General features: G+C 36.5%; 1 protein-coding gene across 10 annotated transcripts in view; it reads right to left on the reverse strand.

Annotated features, from left to right (window-relative positions):
* robo1 (roundabout, axon guidance receptor, homolog 1 (Drosophila)) overlaps positions 1–27,349 on the reverse strand; it is a 553,775-nt gene that overhangs the window by 391,307 nt on the left and 135,119 nt on the right. For 2 of the 10 annotated variants that reach the window (XM_087282416.1, XM_087282415.1), the window contains exon 1: positions 6,567–7,009. In XM_087282416.1, the coding sequence (XP_087138542.1) occupies positions 6,567–6,651 (85 nt within the window). In that variant the 5' untranslated portion in view covers positions 6,652–7,009. 10 annotated transcript variants of the gene reach the window in all.

Raw genomic sequence — 27,349 nt, forward strand, 5'->3', positions numbered from 1 at the left:
TAGCACAGGAACCAAACATTCACCCTGTTGTCTGAACAAGACCTGACAGCGAAGGCACAGTGTTTGTTTTATTTATCACGTCCACTCAACGTTCCCCAAGCACCTCGTCCTCTTTTCCCTCCAATAAAAAGCAAGCCTTGTGTTTGTTTGTGTTCGTCTGGCCAACAATGCATTTGAGTTTACTTACAGGTTCTGACAGTGACCTGCGCAGCTGCTAAACACGGCTGACGTTATCGCTTTTAAAGGTGCATGTAATTGTGGCTGGGAGCATGTGTGGCTAAATGGAGGTTTTATGAGCGAGAGTCATTAGACACCACTTCCTGAAAGCTGATGGGTAATGGACGGACGCTCATTTTATTTTTCAAAAGCTCTATGATGTAGCGTAGCCATTAGTAAAAGAGATAAAGGCTTATAAAAGTATAAAACGGCAGTGTGGTAAATCAAAATGAAAATGGGCTGAGGATAGATCCCTGAGGAACGCCACTGATAAATTCACGCGTGAGAGGTTTTCTTTTATAATGTCATCTTGAAATTAATTTCCAGGTAGAAGCCGTTCTGCCACTGTTCTGAAATGCCTTGTTTCCAACAGTTTAGTTCTGTAAGGTACCGTATGGGTCAACGTTTCCAGGCTTGTGTCTCTAAATGGTATGACAGGACGGTACGTGGTGTATGACAATGTTGCAGTCAACATCATTCTCGCTCAAGGAAAACAGATGCTTTATACACATAAATAGGCCTACCAGTGTAACGTTTCTATACATATGATTTGATTATAGCTGCAGATCAATGATAATCCAAATAGTACTGTAACGTCTGCACTTACAGTATATAAAATAAAACATATATGAACACATAGAAATCCTTACAGTCTCTGAAACGTTACCAATTACAAAAACAAAAACACATGAAAAGTACATTTAGACCTTATTTGGGTTCATAAATGATACAAAACATATACAGTCGGCATAACCTCTCATCTGTATTCTTCACCAGCACATGTAACGTTAATATCCAAGTAATTTCGTCATTCAGAATTCATAATAGTCCAAAAAGCGATTAAAATAGTTTAACAAGGCTGTTTGTTCATGTTTTAAGTTACTGAAAGAATCATTTGCTGCTTTGTTTTTTTGGGTTTCCCCTTTGTTTTTCATGCTTCACTCTTGTGTTTGTCCGTTTCTGAAGGGATCAGATGTCGGAAGCACTTTATTAATGATGCACATGTTATTATTATCAGCTCAAGAAGTTCGTTATTTCAAAAATAGACACGCAGTGAACACTTGTAAACTCTTTGGAGAAAGTAAAACTACTCATGCTTTTAGGAGACCTCTTAAACAACCACAGGACATACGGCAGATTCTGTTCTTTTTTTCTTGGCTTTGTGCCTATACATCAAGACGACGACGAGGTTTGTTTGAGCTCAGGTTGACCATGGCTCGCTATTATATGTATGTATTATTATGGTGTAATGTCTCGGTTGTGTATTTAAAAATGACGCTTCCTTTATTTTCATTATTCTGGCTTGTACACGCTCTATATAGTGATGTTTCTCTGTAAACCAATAGCATTTAGCTACGCGTCTAGCTCCACCTTTTGGTACATTTTGTTGTGCTAGGTACCCTTTGGAAAAGGTACTCAAAAAGTAGTACAGTGAGGTTAGCTTTTTGGTACCTTTTGACAATAGAAACAGACATAAAAGCTGAACTGTACTGTACTGTACCACTGAGTGGAAACGGTGGAAAAGATCTTTTCTTGAAAGTTTGTACCAGCTACAAGCATTTTTTGTCATTGGCCGCTAGAGGTGCTGAGTCCTTATTTTGTGTTCAACTTGTCTTCTGTAAGCGTCTACCATGCATTACCTGTGTGCAAGATTATGCATTTGGTTTGAAAATTAGAAAAAGAAACAAACAAACTAACTAACTAACTAACTAACTAATATGAAGGCAGATTGCGATCAAAGTATCATGGCAGTTCATAACTTCTTGACTTAGTAGCTGATTTATTTAAAAACATATGATCTCATTCAAACAATTTAGTACTATTTGCTCATCATGACGGTTGGGTTTAGGAGGACTGGTGCCACAACTCCTTTTAAAAAACATACATTTTCATATGACTGAACTCATACAAATTAGCCACTTAACTGACAAAATGTAAAATAGTTACATTTCCTTGTTACATCAGGCGGCTGGTACTGACACATATTGGGCCTTAAAAATCAAGGTTTCGAAAATGTTTATCAAGAATGAGAATGCGTGAGCGCATCACATTAAATTTTGACCTTTTGAAATTTGGACTTTTTTTTCAGTCCCCATAAGAAAAAAAAACAGCTCATAAATCACAGAATGAAGTACCTGGTAAAAATGCACCTTATTTCCTTTGTTTGTGTGTGTGTGTGTGTGTGTGTGTGTGTGTGTGTGTGTGTGTGTGTGTGTGTGTGTGTGTGTGTGTGTGTGTGTGTGTGTGTGTGTGTGTGTGTGTGTGTGTGTGTGTGTGTGTGTGTGTGTGTGTGTGTGTGTGTGTGTGTGTGTGTGTGTGTGTGTGGAGTGACCCACATTTGAAAGCACAAGAAGTGTTTTTCCCAATTTTTGAACTGTCACCACTGGCAAATAAAGCAACAGAGATCTAAAAAGTCAAAATATAAGTGAACTAATAAACCTATCAATCCTTTTACCTTGGTGTAAAAATAAAATCTTGTTACTGCCATCTTTCGAAAATCATTTTTACCCCCCTGCAAATGGTCTCCAAATCTCAGCCATCCTGACCTTGCCATCTTGGCTCTGGATCAGTGTTTCCCAACCCTGTTCCTGGAGGCAACCAACAGTACATATGTTGGATGTCTCCCTTATCTGACCCATTAACTTCAGGTTTCGGAGTCTCTTCTTATGTTCTTATGAGTTGATTCAGGTGTGTTTGATTGGGATGTGTGTGTGTGTGGGGGGGGGGTTGATTTTGCCTTCAGGAACAGGGTTGGGAAACACTGATATAGACTACTCAGTACGGAAAATTAATACACAAATGACATGTTTTGTCTTCCAATTTCTTTATCCAATTCCATCATCAGAAAACCAAAGTCTAAATTGTGATTCTCCAAGTTATTTAAAACTAAGTTGAACCTCTAAGTAAGCTATATTAACACTAATTATTTTAGTTAACTTTACCCCACAACAAAATCTTTGGAATCCTGTGAACAGCACAAACCTTTCCAAATGCGCCAGGCTTTTATATGCCAACAGATGTTGTTTTTCTACAACATAAGAACAAAACTCATACACAAAACCTCCTTGACCTCGTTGTATGTTAAAACAGCAAATGATTCCCCAAGTAAACCAACTAAACAAAACTTAATAAAAACTTAGTAAAAGCACCTGTGAATGAGCACCTGACTCTGCTTTCACACCAGCACAGTTCACAGAGAGAAAAGGTCAAGAAACAGATGGTGGCAGGAATGAATCCACATGGATCCTCAAAGCAGAAACTCAAACAACTCAAAGCACATTGGAGACAGCACATGATTTATGAAGTCTCCAGCGGACACATGTAACACCAGAGATCATTCGCTTCATATTACAAGTGTATAACACGGCTATGCAATGCTGTTGATTGAGACACTGAAATATCAGAATATTTTGCATGCAATACTTTTTTGTTTTGTTTTTACCAAAATGCTATCCAGAAGAAGAGGATAAATGTCAGATCAGCAATCACCAAACACTTTTTGGTAGTCCGTCCAATTCACCACAAAGTGTCTAGTGGCTATCTTGAGAGTTGATGGTGCTGTGATGATAAGTACAGGCTTTCTATCCTGTGCACTTGCATCTAAACATCACTAATGGACATCTTAAGTAGGCATGCTTTTACTGGGCTCTCACACGACACGCTGCTCATCACAACAGCAGGGGGAGAACTATAAAGTGCAGATGCTCTGTTTGCTCTGTGAAATTCCATACATGCAGCCCATATTAACTCACTGTAAAAAAAATATTTATTTTGGGTTGAATCAACTTAACTTTTCTAGTCATCTTAGTATAAATAAAAAGTAGTGGAAACCTCACCAATAAAAAAAAGAAGTAGCAAAAAAATAGATACTTTTGTCACATCATTTTATAGTGTTCCAAGACACGACATTTCAGACTAAAAACTTTCTGGGGAAAGTTTTGAAGTGATTGAATTTATCCAGTGTAATACAATTGGGGACACTTAAAATGTAATGTAATGGGATGGGATAGGATAGGATAGGATAGGATAGGATAGGTTAGGATAGGATAGGATAGGATAGGATAGGATAGGATAGGATAGGATAGGATAGGATAGGATAGGATAGGATAGGATAGGACAGGACAGGACAGGACAGAAGGATGCATCAAAGCATATTTAAAATGTTTAAAAATGAAACTCACATTATTTCACATAAATGTTGTTCTTTTAACCGATCGATTCACAAAATAATTGCAATAATATTTTTTTTTTCAGCAAAAATGTTATCAAGCCAAATTATGTCAAATATAAGAATTATGATTTATTGAGAGAAAAATCAGCATTGTTAGAATGATTTATTAAGAATCATGTGATAATGAAGACCAGAATAAAATGCTTTAAAATATTACAATTATTCCACTCTATTACAGATTTATTGTATCTTTGATCAAACTCATCCTTAGAAAACACAATAATTTAAAAAAAATTATCCTGAAGGCCCTACATTTTAAATGGTATTTTAAAAATTTTAATCTTTATTTATTGATACCTATAATGCATTAAATTTATCAGGAGTGACCACAAAATGCTGTCCTATTTTTTGGACCATTTCATTCATAAAATTAAAAAAACTCACAACAAAATTTTTACAACACTCTTAAGCAGTGCAACTGCTGTGTAACTGCTAAATAATTAGCAACAAGTTGCAAATCAACATAAAATAAAATTAAAATAATTTTCTATGATTTGAATGACCAATTTAGTTCTAACCAAAGCCAAAGTACCACAAACCTACAAATAATGAAACATTCAAGCACTAAAAATAAGAAAAACAATTTTGGACACCATTTGTCCAATTACACTATATGAAATGTATGTAAATATGTATATACTGTAAAAAAAAAAACTGAAGAAACTAAGCAAATTAAAACTGAGCACATTTAACAGATGCTGCAAAACCACCAAAGTGCACAAATCATAAAACAAGCAGGCAACGTCTGCTAAATAAAAATAAGAGGCCACGGTACCCCAAAAACACGTTTGGGAAAAGTGAAAGTCCTTTAAAGCAGATCGATTACTAACAAGACCTGTCCCCTTTCCATCTCCACCCATTCCATAAAAAAATAATCATTACATCAAATTTACACCTTTAATTATTTATGGATCCCCAGAATTTTTGGACAATTCCATTTATTAACAAATCCTTTAAAAAAAGACAATTTTCACAATAACATTAAGCAGTCCAGCTGTTCTGAAACTAATGAGCAACAAGCTGCAACTCAACATAATAAAATGATTTCCACTGAATGATTCCCAATGATTTGAAAAACAATTTAGTTCTAAACAAAGCCAAAGTACCACAAACATACAAATAATCACCATTCCAGCACAAAAAAAAAAAGAAACATCTGTGCATTTTGGATACCATTTGTCCAAATAAATTATATAAAATGCACATAAATAGTACATACAATAAATAAAACCATTAGAAACTAAACAAAACTGAGCACATTCAACAGATGCAGGTGTGGAAAGGCAGTGACAGCTCAGACAGCAGCTGAAATCTCTCAGTCGTTCTTCAGCAACCCTCATCACTGTAAGTGAATATAAATGCTTCAGTCAAACATCTACATTAGCAGGATGATGAAGATGAAACCAGAGTGGACATTTCAGCAAGACAATGATCCAAAACACCATCAATAAAATTCTTCAATGCTTTCAGAGAAAGAAAATCAAGCTGTAGAATGGCCAAGCCAATCACCTGACTTAAATCCAATAGAAAATATAACTTAAAGATCAGATTTGATAGACGACACCAACAGAACCATCAAGATTTTTACACTCTGTTGAAGTCTGTGAAAAACTCACACCTGAGCAATTCATTGGAATGTAAAGGTGGCATCACCAACAAAAGACTTTTATAGAAAGTATTAAATACGTTTCAGTAGTTTCATTGCTATTACACACTATTTTATATTATACACTATCATATTTTTATGTTTGTATTGTTTGGGTTTTTAGCAATGTCTGCTTTAATCTCATGTCAACAGCTCCTTCAGAAATATTATTCCCAGGAAAAAACATGACGTGTTCAATACTGACTTCCCTCACTGTATCTACATACTAGATAAAACCAGAATAAACTAAACTAAAGCTGTCAGTAATCAAAACTTGAGCACATTCAACAGACGCCAAAAACACCATCAAAGTGCACAAATCATAAAACAAGCAGTCAAATCCTGCAACAAAAAAAAAAAAAAAAAAAAAAAAAGAGGCCACGGTGCTCCAAAACACACCTTTATCCAAAAGTGAAAGTGCTTTAGAGCAGGACGGTTACTTACGAGACCTGTCCCCTTTCCATCTCCACCCACCCTTTTTTCTCCCAGGCTTGTCTCCATCCCAGCAGATCCCAAGATCCAGGAGGAGGAAGATGAGAAACAGCAGCCCTGCCCTCATTCCAGATCCGCACGCAGCTTCACATCACATCACGCTCATATTTCAGGAGAAGAAGAGCAGACGACAAATCCCAGGTTCAGCAGCGCAGTATTGATCTCCTCATCCCGGCCGCTCGCTCCGGAGTATTTACAAGCACGCAGTGCTCAGATCAAATCCAATTTCTGGAGTTCTGTGGGAGTGAGAGTTGTCGGCGAGCAGCATGGCCAGGTGTCAGAGAGATAGAGGCGCACCGTTAGTCCTCTGGAGAGAGAGCAGCGGCGAAAAAAAAAACCCTCCTCTGACCACCACAGAGAAGCTCCTCGTGCTGATATGAAAACAGCAGATACATCAAAAGTGGACGAATGAGACTTGCAGCCACAGTGGATGAGCGAGAGAGAGAGAGAGAGAGAGAGTGATCGAGAGAGAGAGAATCAATTCAAGCTAACAAGTGGCAAACGCTCCATTAAGGAAGCTCTTGTCAGTGGAGTTTCAGCTTCTCTTATGAGGGAGAGACATTATCATTGCAGTCCTCATGGGAAGTAATAATTGCTATTGCAAATGGAGAAATATGTTCATTTCCTAACAACAAATGATTTTTAATTTTTAATACTAATAATAATAGTTAAAACCCTGGGTGCTGGTCCACAGAGGGCTCTTATTTTGAGGGCTATGTCACGAGCTCAGATTTGGTTGACCAATCAAAAGAAAGTTGGCGTTTCAGCACCGCCTACATGTGTATAATGAATTTTGAAGTCGTTTAGCCATTTTCCTACCCTAAATGAAAAAAAAACAAAAATCCAGCCAAAATCTCGTTTTTTTGCTTCTTGTGATCAAATGTAAACGGAAAAACATTTCCTTCATTTTCTTTTTTTTTTGTTTGAAAACGGATATGGATTGGACGGAAGATTATCAAACACTGCATATAGCTTTCTGACCCTGATTATTAAACACATCCAATTTGTTCAAACTTATTCTGATTTCAGATATATCAAGGAGGAAGATGGGAAAATAAAAATAAATAAATAAATGTGACCCTGGACCACAAAACTAGTCATAATGGTCAATTGTTGGTTTGTTAGGTTAGGATAATATTTGGCAGAGATTCCCCTATTTGAAAATCTGAAATCTTAAAAAATTAAGGTTAAAAATAAAATCTAAATATTGAGAAAAATCTTGCTTTAGAGTTGTCAACGATAAATTCTTAGAAATGCAAAATACTAATCAAAATTAGGTTATATATATTTACAGTAGGAGATGTACAAAACGTCTACATGAAGCATGATCTTAATGATTTTTACATAACATGCATAACTCATACACTGTATTGTTGACTATTTCTACAAATATACATGTGCAACACATGGTTTTGAGGTTCAGGGTCACAAATCATAACAAACTATGAAATAAGTTAAACCTTTTTCTCATTTTCCTGTGGAAATCATTAAAAATAAAAAATAACATTGATTGTAAACATTACATTATACTAAACAAAACACACACAAAAAAATCTGCCATCATCTCTTCAGATGAATTCTTTTTTTTTTGTTAAGTAGTGTAGATGCTCGATTCTATCAGTGTTTCCAGCATCACTGCACTCATCCGGCTCTAAGTATTCCCAGCATGGCCTCAGACAGTATCTGACTGTGCAACTCAAGCATGTCTATCAATTCTCACAGGCAACAAACATCTCACCCACAGCCAATGACTGAACACACCTGTTCACACACACCTGCTCACACACACACAAACAGACAGATATGTGTGCTTTGCTGAGTCTGTAAATATTCATCTATCCAGAAACCTTTCCTTTACTAGAATCATTTTCCAGTTTACACTATTTGTGAATGTTCTTGTGTTACGTAAGAAATAATTGACAATGACCTGTTGAGTTATTAGAACACAATGAACACCAGAGGTGGTGATTACTTCAATTCAGGTATATTTATATAGCACTTTTTACAATAATTGTTGCTCAAATTGCACCTTTTGTATAGTTCATTTGATTACATTACAATCAAAATCAGATGACACCTCAGGTGTGCATTATTGTCAAATAATTCAATGGAGTGGAGTAATTTCATTCATCCATTCAAGTCATTTTATTAATCAGGGGTCGCCACAGAGGAATGAACAGACAACTTATCAAGCATACATTTTGAGCAACGGATGACCTTCCAGCCAGGGCTGAATTTAACCAATAAGCGAGGTAAGCGGCCGATTAGGGCCCCAGGAAATCTGCTAAATTACAGACATTTACTGTAAAATAACAGAGGTTGAATTACAGAAATTTACCAGAAATTTTAATTTCATGTCTGTTATTTCATGGTAAATTTCTGTAATTTAACAGTCGTTATTTTACGGGGGGTTTTTCCCAGGACCCCAGCTGCCGGAAATAAACCGTAAAATTACAGATTTGTTTTTACAGTGCACACACAACTATAAACTATATATAACATCCTTTTCTATTAAATTTTGTATAGTAAACAAATATATATTTACATAAATATTATTTAATTCACACTAAAAGAAAATATTATTATAATAATGTAATGCAACAATAACATTATACAATAAAATATCCACCAACCCCAATCATGGAGCAGTCAGGCAGTCAAATTTATTTTAAAAATATATTATTTTTAGTTGTAAATTCAGGTGCAGTGGGTAGTGCTCTCGCCTCACAGCAAGAAGTTCACTGGTTCGAGCCTCGGCCGAGTCAGTTGGCATGCCTATGTGGAAGTTTGCATGTTCTCATGTTCGCGTGGGTAGGTGAATTGGGTAGGCTAAATTGTCCGTAGTGTATGTTTGTGAATAGAAGTGTATGGGTGTTTCCCAGTGATGGGTTGCGTCTGGAAGGGCATCAGCTGCGTAAAACATATGCTGGATAAGTTGCCGGTTCATTCCGCTGTGGAGACCCCAAATTAATAAAGGGACTAAGCCGAAAAGAAAATGAATAAATAGTTGAAAATTCACTTTAAGAAAACAAATAATTTAAAATGTAGAGATTGCATTAAGATAAAACACAGAAAAAAAGATTGAGTGATAGTAAAAAAAAAAAAAAAAAAAAACAGCAAAATAAATAAACAAGATAAAAGTAGAAAGGGAGCATTTCAGGACTTGGGTCCCATGGCTGGAGTTGCTTAGGGCGCCCAAATTGCTAAATCTGCCCCTGCTCCCAGCTGCAACCCATCACTGGAAAACACTCATTCACACACATATGTACACTACGAACTATTCAGCTCACTCAATTCAACTATAGCACATGAGTCGAGGCTTAAACCAGCAACCTTCTTGCTCTGAGGCAACAGCTTAACCCACTGCGTCACCATGCCGCCTGATTTAGGTGATATATTTAGCTTATTTTTGGTTTGTGAATTGTACTTTACTTGGGTACAAGTAAAAATGAATACTTTCACAATGACATTTTTAAAGAAATGTAACTCCTTACTATTTCATATGCATTCAAAGGGTAATTTTTGGGGGTAATAACTTTACTGTACTTTTTCATTTAAAAACTACCACAGTTACCGTTAGGATACAGGTTTTTGTCCTAAATTTGCTCCTGTGTGTGATTAGTTTGTTACGCATTTCATCCAAAGCCTTCTGTTTTGTTTCTTTGACTGTAAAAATAATCTAAATGAAATCATTGGGCGTAGTGATATGAAACTGAAATGCAGTCAAAACTGCCTGGAACTACTTTAGCTGTGCGTTTATCTAAAAACTATTGCACACCTTAGGGCTCATTCAAACCGAAAGCATATTTGCTTTTTAAACCACGTGTCACGGTGCTCAGAAATGGGTTTTAAAAAGCACAGCATAGCGTTCATATTAGGAACATTTTGTAATAACAGACTCATTAGAAATAAGGAAACAAAATATTATAATAAGCACTTCAAGATACATCATATAACTCATGATATCTGGACACATACCCGACACAATGAACGGCACTTCCACAATGAAAAGTGGTAAATAAAACTAATGTCAACTTTTACTATAGACCATTTCAATGTGGCGATGTCATTGGAACATTTCCTGCTTGTTTTAATACTATTTCATAACCGTAACAAGAGGCAATCCATTCGTAACAACTTTCAAAACATTACTTATCAATATTTAGACCTTTTTGAAATCTCAGAAGCTATGAAAATTATTCATGTAAAACAGCAAACAGGTTAGGGCCAGTGTTACTGTTTACATCTCTCAAAATGATCTATAAACAGAAGCTCACACAGTTGCCCCACCTCCGAGCTGTTCTGATTGGTCCACAGATTTTATACCTGATAGTGATGAGTTTCAAAAAGAGGCGAGACGCAAGTGTAACTGTCACACACATCCATCCAGCGCATGTTTACATTGAAAAACAATACAAAAGTTGTGTGTTGTGAGGAATAAATGCATTCTGTGTGAACAGCCCCTAATGCAGTCAAACTTAACTTTAACTGTAAATAACTGCAGAATATTCATCAGCGAATCAGAAATAAGCATTCAACAGCACCATAGCATAATATACTACAATGCATATAGCTTTCTGCCATACAAAACTAACCCTACAAGAATCACAAGCTAACATTAGAGGAGCATTTCTAGATAAACACTGCATGCTTGTGTATATCATATCTGCTTGGCAAAGTGTGATAAAATCGATATAGGGGAATCTCAGCTCTCTGCTTTTATAAGCTGAAATGAATGGAGATGGACATCAGCATCTTCAAATGCCTTTTAGATCTTTTCGATGATGCTCTCAGACCTTTCTTCATTTATTGATAGATTGAAAATGTGGGGAAAAAGTAAATGAGCTTACATTAGCGGCTGATGAAGCCCGGCTTTGATGAAACTTTAATGATTACTCCTACCATGTAATTACTTTTATGAGGAAAGCCGAGGACCCTGCGGCCTACTTTGTTGCCATAGATGCCACATTACCATTAGAATGTCATTTGCAAGTAACACAGCAACTTTGAGAACAGACCAGCCTATAAGGACAGTGAAAACACAATAAATGTTTGTTACAATCCAGAGTTGCTAGTAATGCAAATAACATAAACAAATTGTACAAAAAGCCCATTAAAGTAGACCACACTAACCAGATTGGCCAGGCTGTGAGACCATTTTAAAACACTTAAAATGTTGTTGTTTTTTCCTTTATTCGAATTGATGACAAATAAACAACCCAGGCTCATTACGGATAAGTCCAGGTCTACATTTGAGCACAGTGAAATGTGTAACTGTAGATACGTCTGCTTGCAGTTTTTGTTTTTGCAAATCCACCAGAGACCGCTGTGCATGCTTTTTGATGATCTCAAATTTCTTACATGTGTCGTCATCCAACGCAATCTCACTGCAATTCGTAACTTTTTGATTTAGTGGCGAATTATGAATTTGTGCGATCTAATTCATTCATTAATTTTCTTGTCGGCTTAGTCCCTTTATTAATCTGGGGTCGCCACAGCGGAATGAACCGCCAACTTATCCAGCAAGTTTTTAAGCAGCGGATGCCCTTCCAGCCGCAACCCATCTCTGGGAAACATCCACACACACTCATACACTACGGACAATTTAGCCTACCCAATTCACCTGTACCACATGTCTTTGGACTGTGGGGGAAACCCGGAGGAAACCCAAGCGAAGGCAGAGAGAACATGCAAACTCCAAAGAGAAATGCCAACTAAGCCGAGGTTGAAACCAGGGACCTTCTTCTGTGAGGCGACAGCACTACCTACAGCGCCACTGCCTCGCCCCATTTGTGTGATCTAATTCGTACTATTTAGTACAATTTGCTCATCACCCAGTGATGGTTGGGGTTAGGGGTGGGGTTGGGTGCCACGCCTCCTTTTTAAAATCGTACATTTTTGTACGACTGAGAGGGCGCAATATACACTGCAGTCGACCAGGCCACCTTGCTGTCGACAGACTAACTGACTGGCTGGCTGCCTGACCGATCAACTGACCCACCCACAACCGTTCTTAAACCCAACCGATGGTGTTTTTTTAAAAGCAAAAGAAATGCTGGAAAATGAAAAGCAGTAGCGGCTGCATGATTTCACCACATTTTCAGCCTGTTGTTTATTCATTTATTACTTTTTTTCTGGTTTCTGGAAATGCTCTTTGCCGGACTAGAACCTTGTTGCCGTGTTCAACTCAGGTCTATGTCCCAAATCTGTCCCGCTATCATCCTGTAAAGGTGTTTTTGCATTTCTACTGTATTTTCAATCTTTCTATGAATGATGGCAATTACATCAAAGAGCTGATCCTCCCTATGTGCAACCCATACCGCCGAAGCACCGGAGGACGCTCCTTGCTGTTAAATGTGAATCTGTTTTGTGCTTTCATTTTATTTAGGCATGAAAACACTTTGAATTAAAAATTAAAAATGGCGGGATTATCTTCCTTTTCATTACAGCAGCTGCTGCCCCTCTTATGCAATGGTAAAGTAATTTGACCTGAATTCAATTAAATAAGTAAAAACTGATTACAGGCAGTTGAATTATTAGACAAATAATCCACATCCAAGAATATCCATCATTTACTAGTAATTAAAATGACCTGAGACAGTTATTCTGTTTATGGCAATAACACCTAAAGAAATGGCTTTATTTCGATTCATTGTGTTAAAATTAAGGTTTCTGTGTTTAGATCTAGTTTCTTATGCTTCCTGTATATAAAACAAAATCCTTTTTCTTTTGTTCTAATGTTAGTTAGACTGTGAAGAAACGGATATTATTTGGTGTAGTAATATGGAACTGTTTTGCGGTACAGACATGCCTAAAACTACTTTTGCTATGTTGTTCCCTGGAAATAATTGTGCATTCTAGAAGGCATTCAAACAAATCATGTCTTTGTGGCAAAAATCTGAGATGCAGTGCTCAGGAAAGGTTTTTAAAACAGCACATGTTGCAGTAAATTAAAATAGTTGCAATGCCAATTTGCTGCTTACTAAACAGATGCTTGTTCTTGTTTCGTGTTCTTCTGATTGGTCCACTGCTTTGGAACTGACATGTAAAAGTAATCCATTGGAATGGAAAAATGTGTTAAGGGTGAATGACCAATGTTCATCAGCCATTTAGAATCAGCATTCAACGGCCCCTTAGTACAAATTCAGATGCTCCATCTGAAAGAACTAAATATCAATAATGCCAGGAAATATATGAGATGAAGTTGTTCTGTTTGTAAGTGTTTCTTTAAACGCAGTGATCTGAAGCAAATGAATTTATCAAACAAATGATGACCATGAAACTGTTCAATATTTTTAAAAGGACATCACCTACTTTAGATGTAAAATGTGCCTTGTTGGATGAAAAAAAAAAAAAAAAGCCTGGATGCAATAAGTGAAACAGCTCTGTGCTGTGGCCTTACTACAAAAGCTGTCGAGTTATTCTTCAGTTGACCTTGTCCACAATTGTGATTTACAGACGCCCGATTGCCAGCCAACACACACACACACACACACACACACACACACACACACACACACACACGGCATCTCCACCCTCTTTTCAATCTCTTCCTCTGCTCGTCCCTCCTTTCACAATCCATCATTTGAGCTGTAAAAATATATATATGAGGCTTCAACAAATGAGACCTGCACTCTGGGAGCTTTTCACAGATAAGTTTTAAGAGAAATACAGAGATATAGACCTTTCCATTCAACACATAAATTAAATTATTAATAAATACTATTAAATATTGCCTTTGTGGGTGATTTTGCATTTCATAAAGTTGATTAATGATGATGATCACGATGCAGAATAACTCCCTCATAAAGCTAAGACAGAGCAGGTAAATGCCACTAAAAGAGTCTCATATTTGGTATTATATACTATAGTTAAGCAAAATAACCTAAGCAATGATTTTAAAATCACATAGGGGCTGTTTTGTACTTAAAAACACAAGTGCAAATGTGATGTTGATTTTATACAATAGTTTAGTAGACAAAAAATATATACTTCAGTTATATCTTATAGACAGTGTTACCTGCTCAGTTTTGCTTAGGAAAATATTAGACAACAAAGTATTTAACAGCAGAACTTCTGTTGTAATTGTATCAACATTAGGTCATTGAAAATAAAGTATGTGCCTATATTTTAGTGAAACTAAAAAAAAAAACATAATTCAACAAACGTTTGACTACAATTTCTAGGTAAAACGAACACTAGGGGGCAGCATGACATGAAAAACCTTTGTTATTTTTCACACGAAAGATATTTACAAGGGATACAATATAAACAAATAAATTTTTTTTGAACAACACCAAATAAATACCACAAAACAACTAAATGCTGTCTACTATTTGCAATCAAATATGTCTGCATCACCTATATTACTACATGGAGAACGTTTCTGGCATGGTCAGTTTGCTCGGTAGCTCACCTTGTACGATGTTGTACTTGTGATGCAGAGTCCACAAAAAAGATAAAAGTAATGTAAAATCAAGGTAAATCTATGTGATCATTGCATTTTTCGGTTTTGTTTGCTTTTAAAAAAAACATTATTGGTTAGGTTTCAGTCAGTGGTTTGCTAACCTGACTTGTACGGCAAACTCTGTCTTCATGTGGACATGTACAATAATGTTGTGTAACTAAAACAAACAACAATTCACACATAAACACCAAATACCAAAAACCAACTTCATGCTGTCTAATATTTGCAATCGAATATGTTTTCATCATGTATTTCACGTTATGAACAATTTTTCTAGCATGGCCAGTTTGCTTGGTAGCCTTTTACGATGTTGTACTTGTGATGAAAGTCCACAAAAGTGATAAAAGTAATGTAAAATCAAGGTAAATCTATGTGGTCACCAAACTTTTCTCTTACATTTGCTTTTGAAAACACTATTGGTTGGGTTTAGGTCTGTGGTTTGCTAGGTGATCTGTATGACAAGCCCTGTCTTCATATGGACGTGCACAATGACATGTAACTGAAACACAACAAATCGCACCCTACATAACACATTTTAGATTCCCAACAATGGAGACAGCACCCTCTAGTGGATGTGTAGTCTGAAACATGGAACAACACACACCCGGACTAAATTGATTAAAATGTTGCTTAAGTGTGCCTGGCAGGAAAAGGTCTCCCATCACACTGATGTGCCCCGGGGAGCCACACTACACTTGCTCTGTCCCACAATCAATCAGGCTCATCCTTCCCTCAGAACGGCTGAAACGCATCCAGAGCCGGAATCAATTAACAGCTGATGTGGGCTGAAGGTTAATGCATGCAAGAGCAGGCAAACAGCAGCCATTACTCATGAGCCGAGCGGGTAATCATGAGGCTTGTTAGCTTATCATGAGCTGTTTTATAGTTTGCCCTACACAAAGGCCTTCTTCATCATTTAGAGACAAAGAGACGGGTCACCTTTTTCTTTTCATATAGTTTTTAAAAGTAGAGGGTGCAAACATTTCAGAAAGACTTTTAGGGGTGGGGAAAAGATTTTTCATTTGACAGTAATATGCTAAACATTAATAATATGCTTAAAGGGTCACGAAACACCAAAACACATTTTTTGAGCTGTTGACAGTCAGATATGTTTCCCAACACTGCTAAAAACACTATTAGGACACATATATTTCAATAAAAAGTGAAAATTGGTTGTTTTTGCGTTATTTCGAGCAAATTAGTTCTGGTTTGAAACAAATTTTTTGAAGCTTCATCATGCCGATTAGATCCTTGTGTATTCCAGCGTGTAGACTGGACATCTGTACCTGGGAGTACCTTGTGACGTCTGAGTGTGCTGCATTCATTCATGAGAAACCGACACTCTCATTTTTATGCAAATTTGTAAGGATGATAATTAAACTAAATTGACAAAAATAACTGTTAGCAAAAAGTTGGTAAAAACATACCGTGTGTGATAATGAAAGGATGATTACATGTACACAGTTAAAGTTAGGCCTGTTAATAATCTATTCAAGGAAAAATCAAAGCTAAAGCAGTGACTGCTGCTGCTTACAAAAGGATATATATATATAAGGAGATATATATATATAAGGAGATATATATATATATATATATATATATATATATATATATATATATATATATATATATATATATATATATATATATATACGCAAGTATATGGAGCGCGCAATTTTTAACATCACATCACCTGTGCGCGCGAGTGATCATCCTCTCATAAGATATTCAACTGCTTTCTTTTGCTTGCGCGAACACAATTATTTTTGTCAGTCGTGCTGCTTCTCGATTCTAAGATCACATTTGCACGCATACTGGGTCATCCTTATTGTCGAACCCTGCTTTAAGAAAACTACAGTGTAAAAAATATTTCCAACCAGCCAAAGTGGCTAGTGGGAGCGGCTGTCTTACCCACCAGAGCTGAAATATAGCCATCTGAATAAACAAAGACCACTGGTCGTTTACTTACCAAATCTGTAGAGACAGGACAATCAACACCAACTGGAGTCGCGTCTTTTAAAAGGAGATGAGCGGCAAATCCGTATTTCACTATTTCCAGATGTGAAAAGCTCTCGAGAAAAAATGTTCCGTACAAACGTATTTCTGCTGTGTGTCTGGTACACTGTAATCCACACGTGAGTCCAGCTGCGCTCTCATAGCGGGAAAATGAAAACAGAACCTTTGTTGCAGCACATTTAAAACGCAACACTGACGACCCGTATCTCTAAACAATTCTTCTTCGCCCACTTGTTTTGGCAGCACAACGTGCCGTCTTTCTGCCATCTGAACACTGTACAGGTAGCTTTAAAAAGTTTCAAAAGCTTCAAAAAGCTTCGAAAGTCTTCGAAGTCTTCGAAGCTATCATGCATATTAATGAAGTCTTCGAAGCTATCATGCATATTAATGAAGTTGCGCCTCATACACAATAGACTGCGCTGATTGGTTTGAACCAAGTCTTACTCATGAATAAATGCAGCACACTCAGAGATGTCACAAAGTACTCCCAGGTACAGACATACACACAAGGACCTAATCGGCGTGACGCAGCTTCAAAAATTCATTTTAAACCGGAAGAACGAATTAGCTTGAAGTAACACAAAAAACAACCAATTTTCACTTTTTTTTGTAAAATATATGTGTCTTAATAGTGTTTTTAGCAGCGTGGGACACATATACGACTGTCAACAGCTCAAAAAATGTGTTTTGGTTTTTCGTGACCCTTTAATTAATAAAGGAAAAGGTCATTTGTCCAAGCTTGTCACCTCATACATAAGTTAAGTTGTTTTAAAAATGTTAGCACTATTACCGTTCTTCAGCAAACATGCTAGAAAGCTAGCAAGGGCTCCTAAAAAATGATAGTAAGACCAAACAGCAAGGTAGCAAGTGTTCACAAAACGCTAGCAAGAGTTATTCACGAACAGCTAGTTGCCAAGTTTTCATAAAAAGTGCTAGCAAGTGTTATACATGAACAGCTAGCTATCAATCGTTCATAAAAAAAAGACTAGCAAGAGTTATTCATAAACAGCTAGCCACAAAGTGTTCATTAAAAAATTATAACAAGTTAATCATAAAAATGCTATCAAGCATCTTCAGCAAAAATGTTAGAAAATGGCTATCAAACTAGCAAGCGCTCATTAAAAAGTTGTTAGCAAGCAACAGCTAACCATCAAGTGTACATAAAAAATATTAGCAATAGGGATTCATAACAAGCTACCCAAGTATGTTTAAAAATACTAGTCATTCATAAACAGATAGCTATTGTGTGTTCACAAAACATTTCTAGCAAGAGTTTGTCATAAACAGCTAGCTACCAAGTGTTCGTAAAGAATGCTAGCAAGTCATTCATGAACAGACATACAAGCAAGTTAGCATGTGTTTATAAAAATGCTAATATGCATCTTCAGCAAAAATGCTAGAAAGTTAGCAAGGATTCTGTAGAAGTTAACAAATATGCTAGCAAGCGCTCATCCAAGAGCTATAGCAAGTGTTCATAAAAATGCAAAAGACATCTATAAACAGCTAACTATCAAGTGTTTAAAAATGCTATGGTTATTCGTAATTAGCTAGCTACCAAGTGTTTGTTTAAAAATCCTAGTTATTCGTAATCAGCTACCTACCAAGTGTTTGTTTAAAAACACTATAGTTATTCATTATCAGCTACCTACCAAGTGTTCGTAAAAAAAAGGCTAGTAAAAGGTATTTACAAACAGCTAGTTACCAAGTCTTTGGTAAAAGAAAAATGCTAACACTACTTATTCTTGAACAGACATACCAGCAAATAAGCATGTGTTCACAAAAATGCTAACATGCATCTTCAGCATAAATGCTAGAAAGTTAGCAAGGGTTCATTAGAAAATTTTTTTGACAAACATTTAATTCAATTCACCTTTATTTGTTTAGCGCTTTTACAATGTAGATTGTGTAAAAGCAGCTTCACATAAATGGTCATAGTAAATGCTAGCAAACGCTCATCAAAAAGTTGCTAGTAAGAAATATCTTCATTCTCTGCTTTTGTATGCCATATCAAACCTTTCCCGAAACAACCGCAGCCTAAAACAAGTGCAATTGCTCTTTCAGAGATCTGAAAACAGAGACAGGTTTAAGACTGATGACTGGCCCTGAATGAAGTGATGAGGTAGAAGGAAGAGTAAAACCGTTCTGAATCCTGCCTCGTCTGCGGTGTGATAATTGAGTCTGCGCTCTGCAGATTTACTACTGCCTCCACTGCAGCACGGCCTGAAGAACAGAGAGTTGTGTTTCGTTAGCATCTCTGTTCACTGCTCGGCACTGACTGAGAGTAATTACAGCTGGAGGACGTACATCTACAGCAAACTAAAGAGATTTACTACTAACAAACACTCTCTCTTTCTCTGTGGATGTGTTTGTGCGTGCATCTGTGAGATTTAATGTACTTATTACAGTAACCTAATAAAGAACACATTTTTGTTGTAGATTATTTAATGTGATATAAGGCTTTAATATATTTCTGGCAGCACAGTGGCTCAGTGGTTAGCACTGTCACCCCACAGCAAGAAGGTCACTGGTTTGAGTACCGGCTGGGCCAGTTGGCATTTCTGTGTAGAGTTTGCATGTGCTCTGGTTTCCCCAACAGTCCAAAGACATGCGCTATAGGTGAATTGGATAAGCTAAACTGGCCATAGTGTATGAGTGTGTGTGTTTGTCTGTGTGTGTGTGTGAATGTGAGACTGTATGGGTGTTTTACAGTACTGGGTTGCAGCTGAAAGGACATCAGCTGCATAAAACATATGCCGGAATAGTTGGTGGTTCATTCTACTTTGGCAACCCCAGATAAATCAGAGACTAAACCAAAGGAAAATAAATGATTGAATGATTTCTGTCCTGTTAAAGGGATAGTTCACGCAAAAATTACAATTTACCAACAATTAACTAACACTCAAGTGGTTTTAAAATTGTATGAGTTTCTACTGTTGACCACAAAAGAAGATTTTGAATAAAGCTGAAAATCTGTAACCATTGACTTCTATAGTAGAAAACACAAATGCTATGGAAGTCAATGGTTACAGGTTTTCTGTATTTTCCTTTGTGTTTAGCAGAAAAAATAAACTCATAAACAAGTAATACATGAGTAAATGATGACAGAATTTTCATTTTCGGGTGAACTATGTGAAAGTTTATTTGTGTAGGATTACTATGACCAAACAACTGTGTCTTGAAACTTCACAGAAAAAAGCTGAAACCACATAGGGACCTATCTTAAGACTCTTGGGAATCTAGCATTTTACTTTTGTAAATTTTCATCTGTAATCTATATATTCATGACACTGACTTTGTAAAAACGTAAATACTGTCATATTTTTCAAATTTATTTATATATATTTTTTAAATATGTTTATGCTACATATGTTGTGTGTTAATGTTGTGTGTATGTATGTATATATGTATGTATGTGTGTGTGTGTGTGTGTGTATGTACCATATCAAATGCAACCAATCAAATCAATTGATCAGTATTGTTATAAAACGTTAATATTCAGATTATGTTTTAAGACAGACACATTTTCTGTCCTGTCATGTAAAATAAGTTTAATAAGTCTTTCATAAGAGTAGCAGTGTAATGAAATTTACAAAAATGACATGTATCATGTAGTCTTTGTGATATTCTTTGACCTTACAATCATTTGGTTACAACTGCTGCAAACAAAACTACTGCATAACAGCATATGAAGTGCATTTTGTAATAATATTAATAATAAAAAAGGGATTAACTTAGTGAAAACAGCAACCATCATAAGAATGATCGCCTAAAACATTATGATAATATTTCATTGCTTTAAATTAAAATACACATTAAAACCAATTCCTTAAAAACTTCTCTGAATTGTATTTTGTAATACATGTAAAAGTAAATATTAAATGACAATTATTAAAATGAGTGAAACTATCAGTATAACAGACAATCTAAAACATTGAAATAATGAACTGTAATTAATTGTAATAAATTGTGTTAAAATAAAACGTTTTTGTTTGTTTTAAACAAATTATTGCACAGCAGCATTTGAATAGTGTATGGCAGGGATCACCAAACTTGTTCCTGGAGGGCCGGTGTCCTGCAGATTTTAGCTGCACCCCTAATCAAACACAACTGAACAAGCTAATCAAGGTCTTACAAGGTATACTTGAAACATCCAGGCAGGTGTGTTAAAGCAAGTTAGAGCTAAACCCTGCAGGGACTGAAAATGGTGACCCCTGGTGTATTGCAATAAATTAAGAAACAATACAAAATAAAAGTGAGTTATAGCAATAGGAATGGCCAAAATTATTTAGGTCTTCATAGCAGATGATACTTGTCATTTCATTTTATTTATATTTATTTGTTTCCATGTTTTATTTAATTATATATTTTACTCTAACTGTCTGTGTTTTCTGTCTGTGTATCTATCAATCTGTCTATCATTCTACCTGTCTATCAGTCTGTCTATCTATCTATCTATCTATCTATCTATCTATCTATCTATCTATCTATCTATCTATCTATCTATCTATCTATCTGTCTGTCTGTCTGTCTGTCTGTCTGTCTGTCTGTCTGTCTGTCTGTCTGTCTGTCTGTCTGTCTCTATGTCTGTCTGTCTGTCTGTCTGTCTGTCTGTCCATTTAGCTATAAACTGCAATTTGTTTTTTTCTAGTTTCAACAGTTACAGTTGCTGACCAGCAGGGGACACTGTTGATGTAAAAATACATTAACTCAAAAACAACAACCCCATGCCCCCAACCCCCCCACCCCCCGAAATATCCTAAAAAAATTACGAGAAACACATTTTCTTTATTAAGTTTATTACTTTACATGCATCATATCCACCTCTAAACGTGTAGTGTAGTATATATCACTAAAAAGTTTTTTTTTGCCGTTTTAAATGAGAGACTAGTCAATAAAAAGAATAATGAAAGGTTTCATTAGACCTGCTTCAATACAATCATTGTGACAGAGCAGGAGAGCTCTCTTTTAACTCTCTGAATCTTTAGATAAGGCGGGAAAATACACTTCAGTCAACCTTTTGCTCCCAGTAGAGCCTTTCAATTGCAAATGGCTCTTCAAAAAGCTCTCTTTAAATGAAAATGCCCTGAGTTCCTCAAAGGATCGTGCTCTCCGAGGCATTTTCAATGACTGCGTGTTCTCTGGGAAACTTTCCAGTCAATCATACAGTAGTAGAGGGTCAATGAGGTTCTTCACAGCTACTTTTGTCAACCATTTGCAGTTGTAAGTCGCCTCTGTGCCAGTAGATGGTAGCATTGCATTTTAAAGTCAGTATCTAAACAAAGGAGGCTGAGTTTCTGTTGCAGAGATTCTGTTTATACTTACCGTTGTACTGATGAAAGATTAAAACACTTTTTAAAACGAGACATGGGCTAATACAATGGTGAGAGAAACATGCAGTAGTAGCATAGTATCATTTTAGCACAACTTTAAAAACAAAGGTTCTCTATAGGCATTGATGGTTCTACTTGAATATTTGACATCCATGGATCCTTAATCCACAAAAGATTCTTTGGATTAATGAAATGTTCCTCACACTATGAAAAAAAAGTTTCTTTAAAGAACTTTCCATTAAATCATGGGTCTTAAACTCGATTCCTGCAACTCTGCTCTGTTTTACCCCAACCCTAATCAAACACAGCTGATGCAAATAATCAAGGTGTTCAAAACTAGAAACTATTAAGCAGGTGTGAGTTGATCGTGGTTGGAGCTAAACTATGCAGAGCTGCGGCCCTCCAGGAATTGAGTGAGACCAATGCATTAAAAGTTACCCAGGAAGAAAAATAAGTTAATTAATTGGTACTACCGTGACCCCTTTTGGTTCTTCCTGGCACTTAACACCCCTGCTGTAAAAAACAGCATATTTTAGTAAGGAGGGTTTTGACTCTGGGTTTTGACTCTTGGGTTTTTGTTGCTGGTTTAAGCTGGTTCTTTGCTAGTCATGCTGTTCAGGACCAGCTAAAGCCCAGTAAGAACCAGCACATGACCACATTTTAAAGAATTATGAGCTGTTATAACCCAACCCTGGGTCAACACAAACCATTAGATTAAAAAGTGTTTAAATTTAACAGAAAAAAAATAACCCAAAGTTGGGTTTGTCCAAATTTGACCTAATGTTAGCGTTAGCATTTTAGAGTACTTTACCAGCATATGCTTCTGCTATTTATTTATTTATTTATTTATTTATTTTTCAATTAATTAATTAATTTATTTACTTATTTATTTTTTAGCAGGGAGTGTATTATGTAGTAATACATTAAATTGTAATACTTCAGTAAGCCTAGTATCAACATGTCATATAGGCTACCATGTGACACAATTCAATTCAATTCATCTTTATAGCACTTTTGCAATGTAGATTGTGTCAAAGCAGCTTAACATAGAAGTTCTAATAAATTGAAACCGTGTGAGTCCAGATTTCAGAGTTAAAGTTCAGTTTAGTTCAGTTCAGTGAGGTTTAATTTTCACTGCTGAGAGTCCAAGCACTGAAGAGCAAATCCCTCAATATGCAGCTCCACAAGTCAGTGGCGACAGTACATTAAATATATATATATATATATATATATAAATAATGATCGATTCTTATCTGAAAATCAAAACAACATCATCTCTCTTTGTAGCCGAACGTCCAGCAGTCTCTACTACTACAATATTGATACAACTGCAGTTCCTTATTCAACCATGAGAGGACAGCGCCGTCTCACATTCACCGTCCGACCCGTGTCTGTCAGACGACCCAAGCTTTACCTCAACCTTAAACAGGCAATCATTGAGTTTCATTGGGACTAATTACCGCCCTTCTTCAAAAAGCAAAATGTGAATGATTGATGCAGTTTGTTTTCAAATTAACATCCGAAATGGCTCCTTTAGCGCATGGAGCGTCTAATTGGGGTAAGCAAATACGAATACATCCATAATGCAAACACCCCGGGTGAGCTAGAAGACATAATGCCGGTGTGCGCAGTCTGTCTGTCTGTCTCTCAGAGAGCCCGCTTTCATTAATAAGCCCGTAAGCCCTCTGAGAGAGCAGAGGAATCATTTACTGAGGATCAATGCGGTGAGACTGACTTACTTCAGCCGCTGTGAATAAAACAATCAGGATGAAAAGTTGATCCTTGGGAAACTTACTAACTTAGTGCTATGTTCCTTGTTATATTCCATCTGACATGCGTCTATTGAACAAGAGGAGAATTTAAATATATTTTCACTATTGTTTTACCTTAGTTAAGTTTGACTTTGATTCAAGTTTTAAGTACAAATGAAATCAAAACTAACCATATTGATTTTGTTAGCTCACATTGCTAGCAGTTTTGGTAAACAATTCACCTGTGCATGCCATTAAGAAGAAAAAAGATAGAAGGCCCACATCCAATCAGCTCGCAGTAGAAAAAAACAAGCCACGCCCACTTTTTCTAATTTAATTTTCCGTCTCTCTAGGAACTGCATAATATGAAAAAAAGTGTCCCGGCTTCCGGTTCATGCGGATTTAAAGATTTTAAAAGGGGTGTTTTACCTTAGTTAAGATTGATTTCTATTACTTTGGATGCAAGAATTTCCCAGAGATGGGTTGTGGCTGGAAGGGCATCCGCTGCGTAAAAACGTGCTGGATAAGTTGGCGGTTCATTCCGCTGTGGCGACCCCATATTAATAAAGGGACTAAGCCGACAAGAAAATGAATGAATGAATGCAAGAACAAATGAAATCAAAACTAACCATATTGGTTTTTCAATTCACCTGTGCATTAAGAAGAAAACACAAGAGGTCTACATCCAATCAGCTCTCAGTAGAAAAAACAAGCCACGTCCACCTTTCCTCATTTAATATTCCATCTCTCTAGGAACTGCATAAAAAAAAAAAAAACGGTCGCAGCTTCTGGTTCATGCAGACTTTAAGATTTTAAAAGGGGTGTTTTTTTTACCTGGAATAGGTTAAGCCGCAGTTGCAGTTAGATATGCATTTGTACTAGATTAAATAAACATGAAACTTCTGTCATAATTTAATTTCTCTTAAAAAATTCTTATTTAGTAAAACAAAGATTGTCAAATACATCAGGAACCAATTAACACTGGAGCCAATTTACTTCTATCATACTGTATTGACAAAATAAAAGCCTAAAATGACCTGAGGTAAAGTAAATAACAGAATTTACAGTTTTGGAAGAACCAAGTCCACATGGAACCAGAAGTTGCTGCAGGCTTTTATTGCAGTATGAGGCAATAAAATAAGTGATATTGAGTAGGGGGCAGTGTTTTATTTTTGTGCTCCTCCCCTCATTTTTCAATGGCAGCAAACAAATGGCTGGAAGGGCCTGGCTAACCATGTTACGCACAAACCATCATCCTGACATCATCTGAGAAGGACTGCCATTCCTCCTTCAGATTTGATTAAAGATTGACAAAACAAACTATTTTGCAATGGATTAACATCCACAGATTTATTGTTCACGTTAAGAGGCTAACAATGTGCGCTAGTGTGCTTTTGATTTATGTGGACTTTAACAAAACAGTCTTAAAATTAAATAAATAATCAGGCGCTTGTACAGCACATTTTAGGCAGAGATTTACAAATATGTATCACAATACAACATTACTGCATTCATTATTTCAATTATCATCAATTAATAAAAAAACAATAATAATAATTACAATTACAACCTTTGGCCATGTAAATTGTTCCAACTAGTTTCTAATATAGTCCTGTCCTATTTAAATTACAGTTTGCATTCAGCTTCACATTACTGCGACCTGCATTACATTCAGCAACAAAGATAGTTCACCCAAAATGAAAACATGTTCAAAATAATGTTTTCCTTTTTTACTGTTAACAGAAAAGTAGATATTTTTGAAGAAAGTCGGTATTGGTAACCAATCAGTTGATGGTACACACCAAACTCTATATTAGGAACAAAATAATAAAGATATAAAAGTTTATTATGACAGTCAAAAGCTACATTGAATGGTTTGATGCCAAAAATGATAATTTAAGTGAACTATAATTGCTAAGTTTTCATCAATGCAGGCTCATTCTAAAAACGTACCGCTATATACATTTCTAGAGAGCAACAAATACGTCCCAGAAAGTACTTTGTTTGCATTTTTTGTTTTCGCTGTGTACGCACTCTGAGATCTCAAATTTCTCTCGCGAGTGCAATTCCCGCCTGCTCTTCTTGTGTAAATCCACCAGACGCCGATGTCGACTGACTAACCGATCGACTGACCCATCCTCCTTCTTCCCGAAACCCAACCAATAGTGTTTTCAAAAGCACAGATTGACCCACCCACCCACCCACTTCCCTAAACCCAACAAACCGTTTTAAAAATCAATCCAGAAAAAGAAAAGCCCTCGTTTGTTTTTTGGTTACCACATTCTCACCCTGTGATTAAATTACTTTATTTTTTGGCTTCTGTTTTTTCTTACTCACTTTCTAGAACCGTTTTTCACCCCGTAGCATTTGTTTTAAAGACAAAATACAGCCATACGTATATCTGGCTATATAATTTGCGATCTCCAGAAATGTATATAAGGGCTACATCTTCAGAATGAGCCTATGTTGGTTTTCATTTTAACATTCCCGTATTCACGAGTTAAATGTAAATCAGTGGAATGAATAGCATGACTGCTTCAATAATGTATGCACCGTTAACTTATCAATCTATAACAATGCAATAAACAATTATAAAACCCACACTAATCCCAATATCACAAAATGGGGTCTGTATAATCATGCGCTGACTGTGCAGTGCAAGACAGCAGCTATTTTTTACCTATAGCTCATTTGAAGGATTACAGGGCTGTAGAGAGAGAGAGAGAGAGATAGAGAGAGAGAGAGAGAGAGAGAGAGAGAGAGAGAGAGAGGAGAGAGAGAGAGAGAGAGAGAGAGAGAGGGAGAGAGAGAGATAGAGAGAGAGAGAGAGAGAGAGAGAGAGAGATAGAGAGAGAGATAGAGAGAGAGAGAGGGAGAGAGAGAGATAGAGAGAGAGAGAGGGAGAGAGAGAGATAGAGAGAGAGAGAGAGAGAGAGGGAGAGAGAGAGAGAGAGGGAGAGAGAGAGAGAGAGAGAGAGAGAGAGAGAACATGGATCGGCGTCTGGCCGAGCGAGACGTCCCACTGGCGTCCCGAGACATGCGCTGGCGGCTCCCTCTCAGTGGCAGTATGCAAATCCGCTGCTAAATTTCATTTTTCTAATCCCCTTAATCAGAAGCAGGGGAATAGGAGCCAGCTGTGAGAAACCTGTGTTAAGATGTAATTAAGCATCTGATTGAATTTCAGCACATACCCAAAGAGGG

This window comes from Danio rerio, chromosome 15 (genome assembly GCF_052040795.2).
Source record: "Danio rerio strain M-AB ecotype USA chromosome 15, GRCz13ab, whole genome shotgun sequence".
In the NCBI taxonomy this organism is placed as follows: domain Eukaryota; kingdom Metazoa; phylum Chordata; class Actinopteri; order Cypriniformes; family Danionidae; genus Danio; species Danio rerio.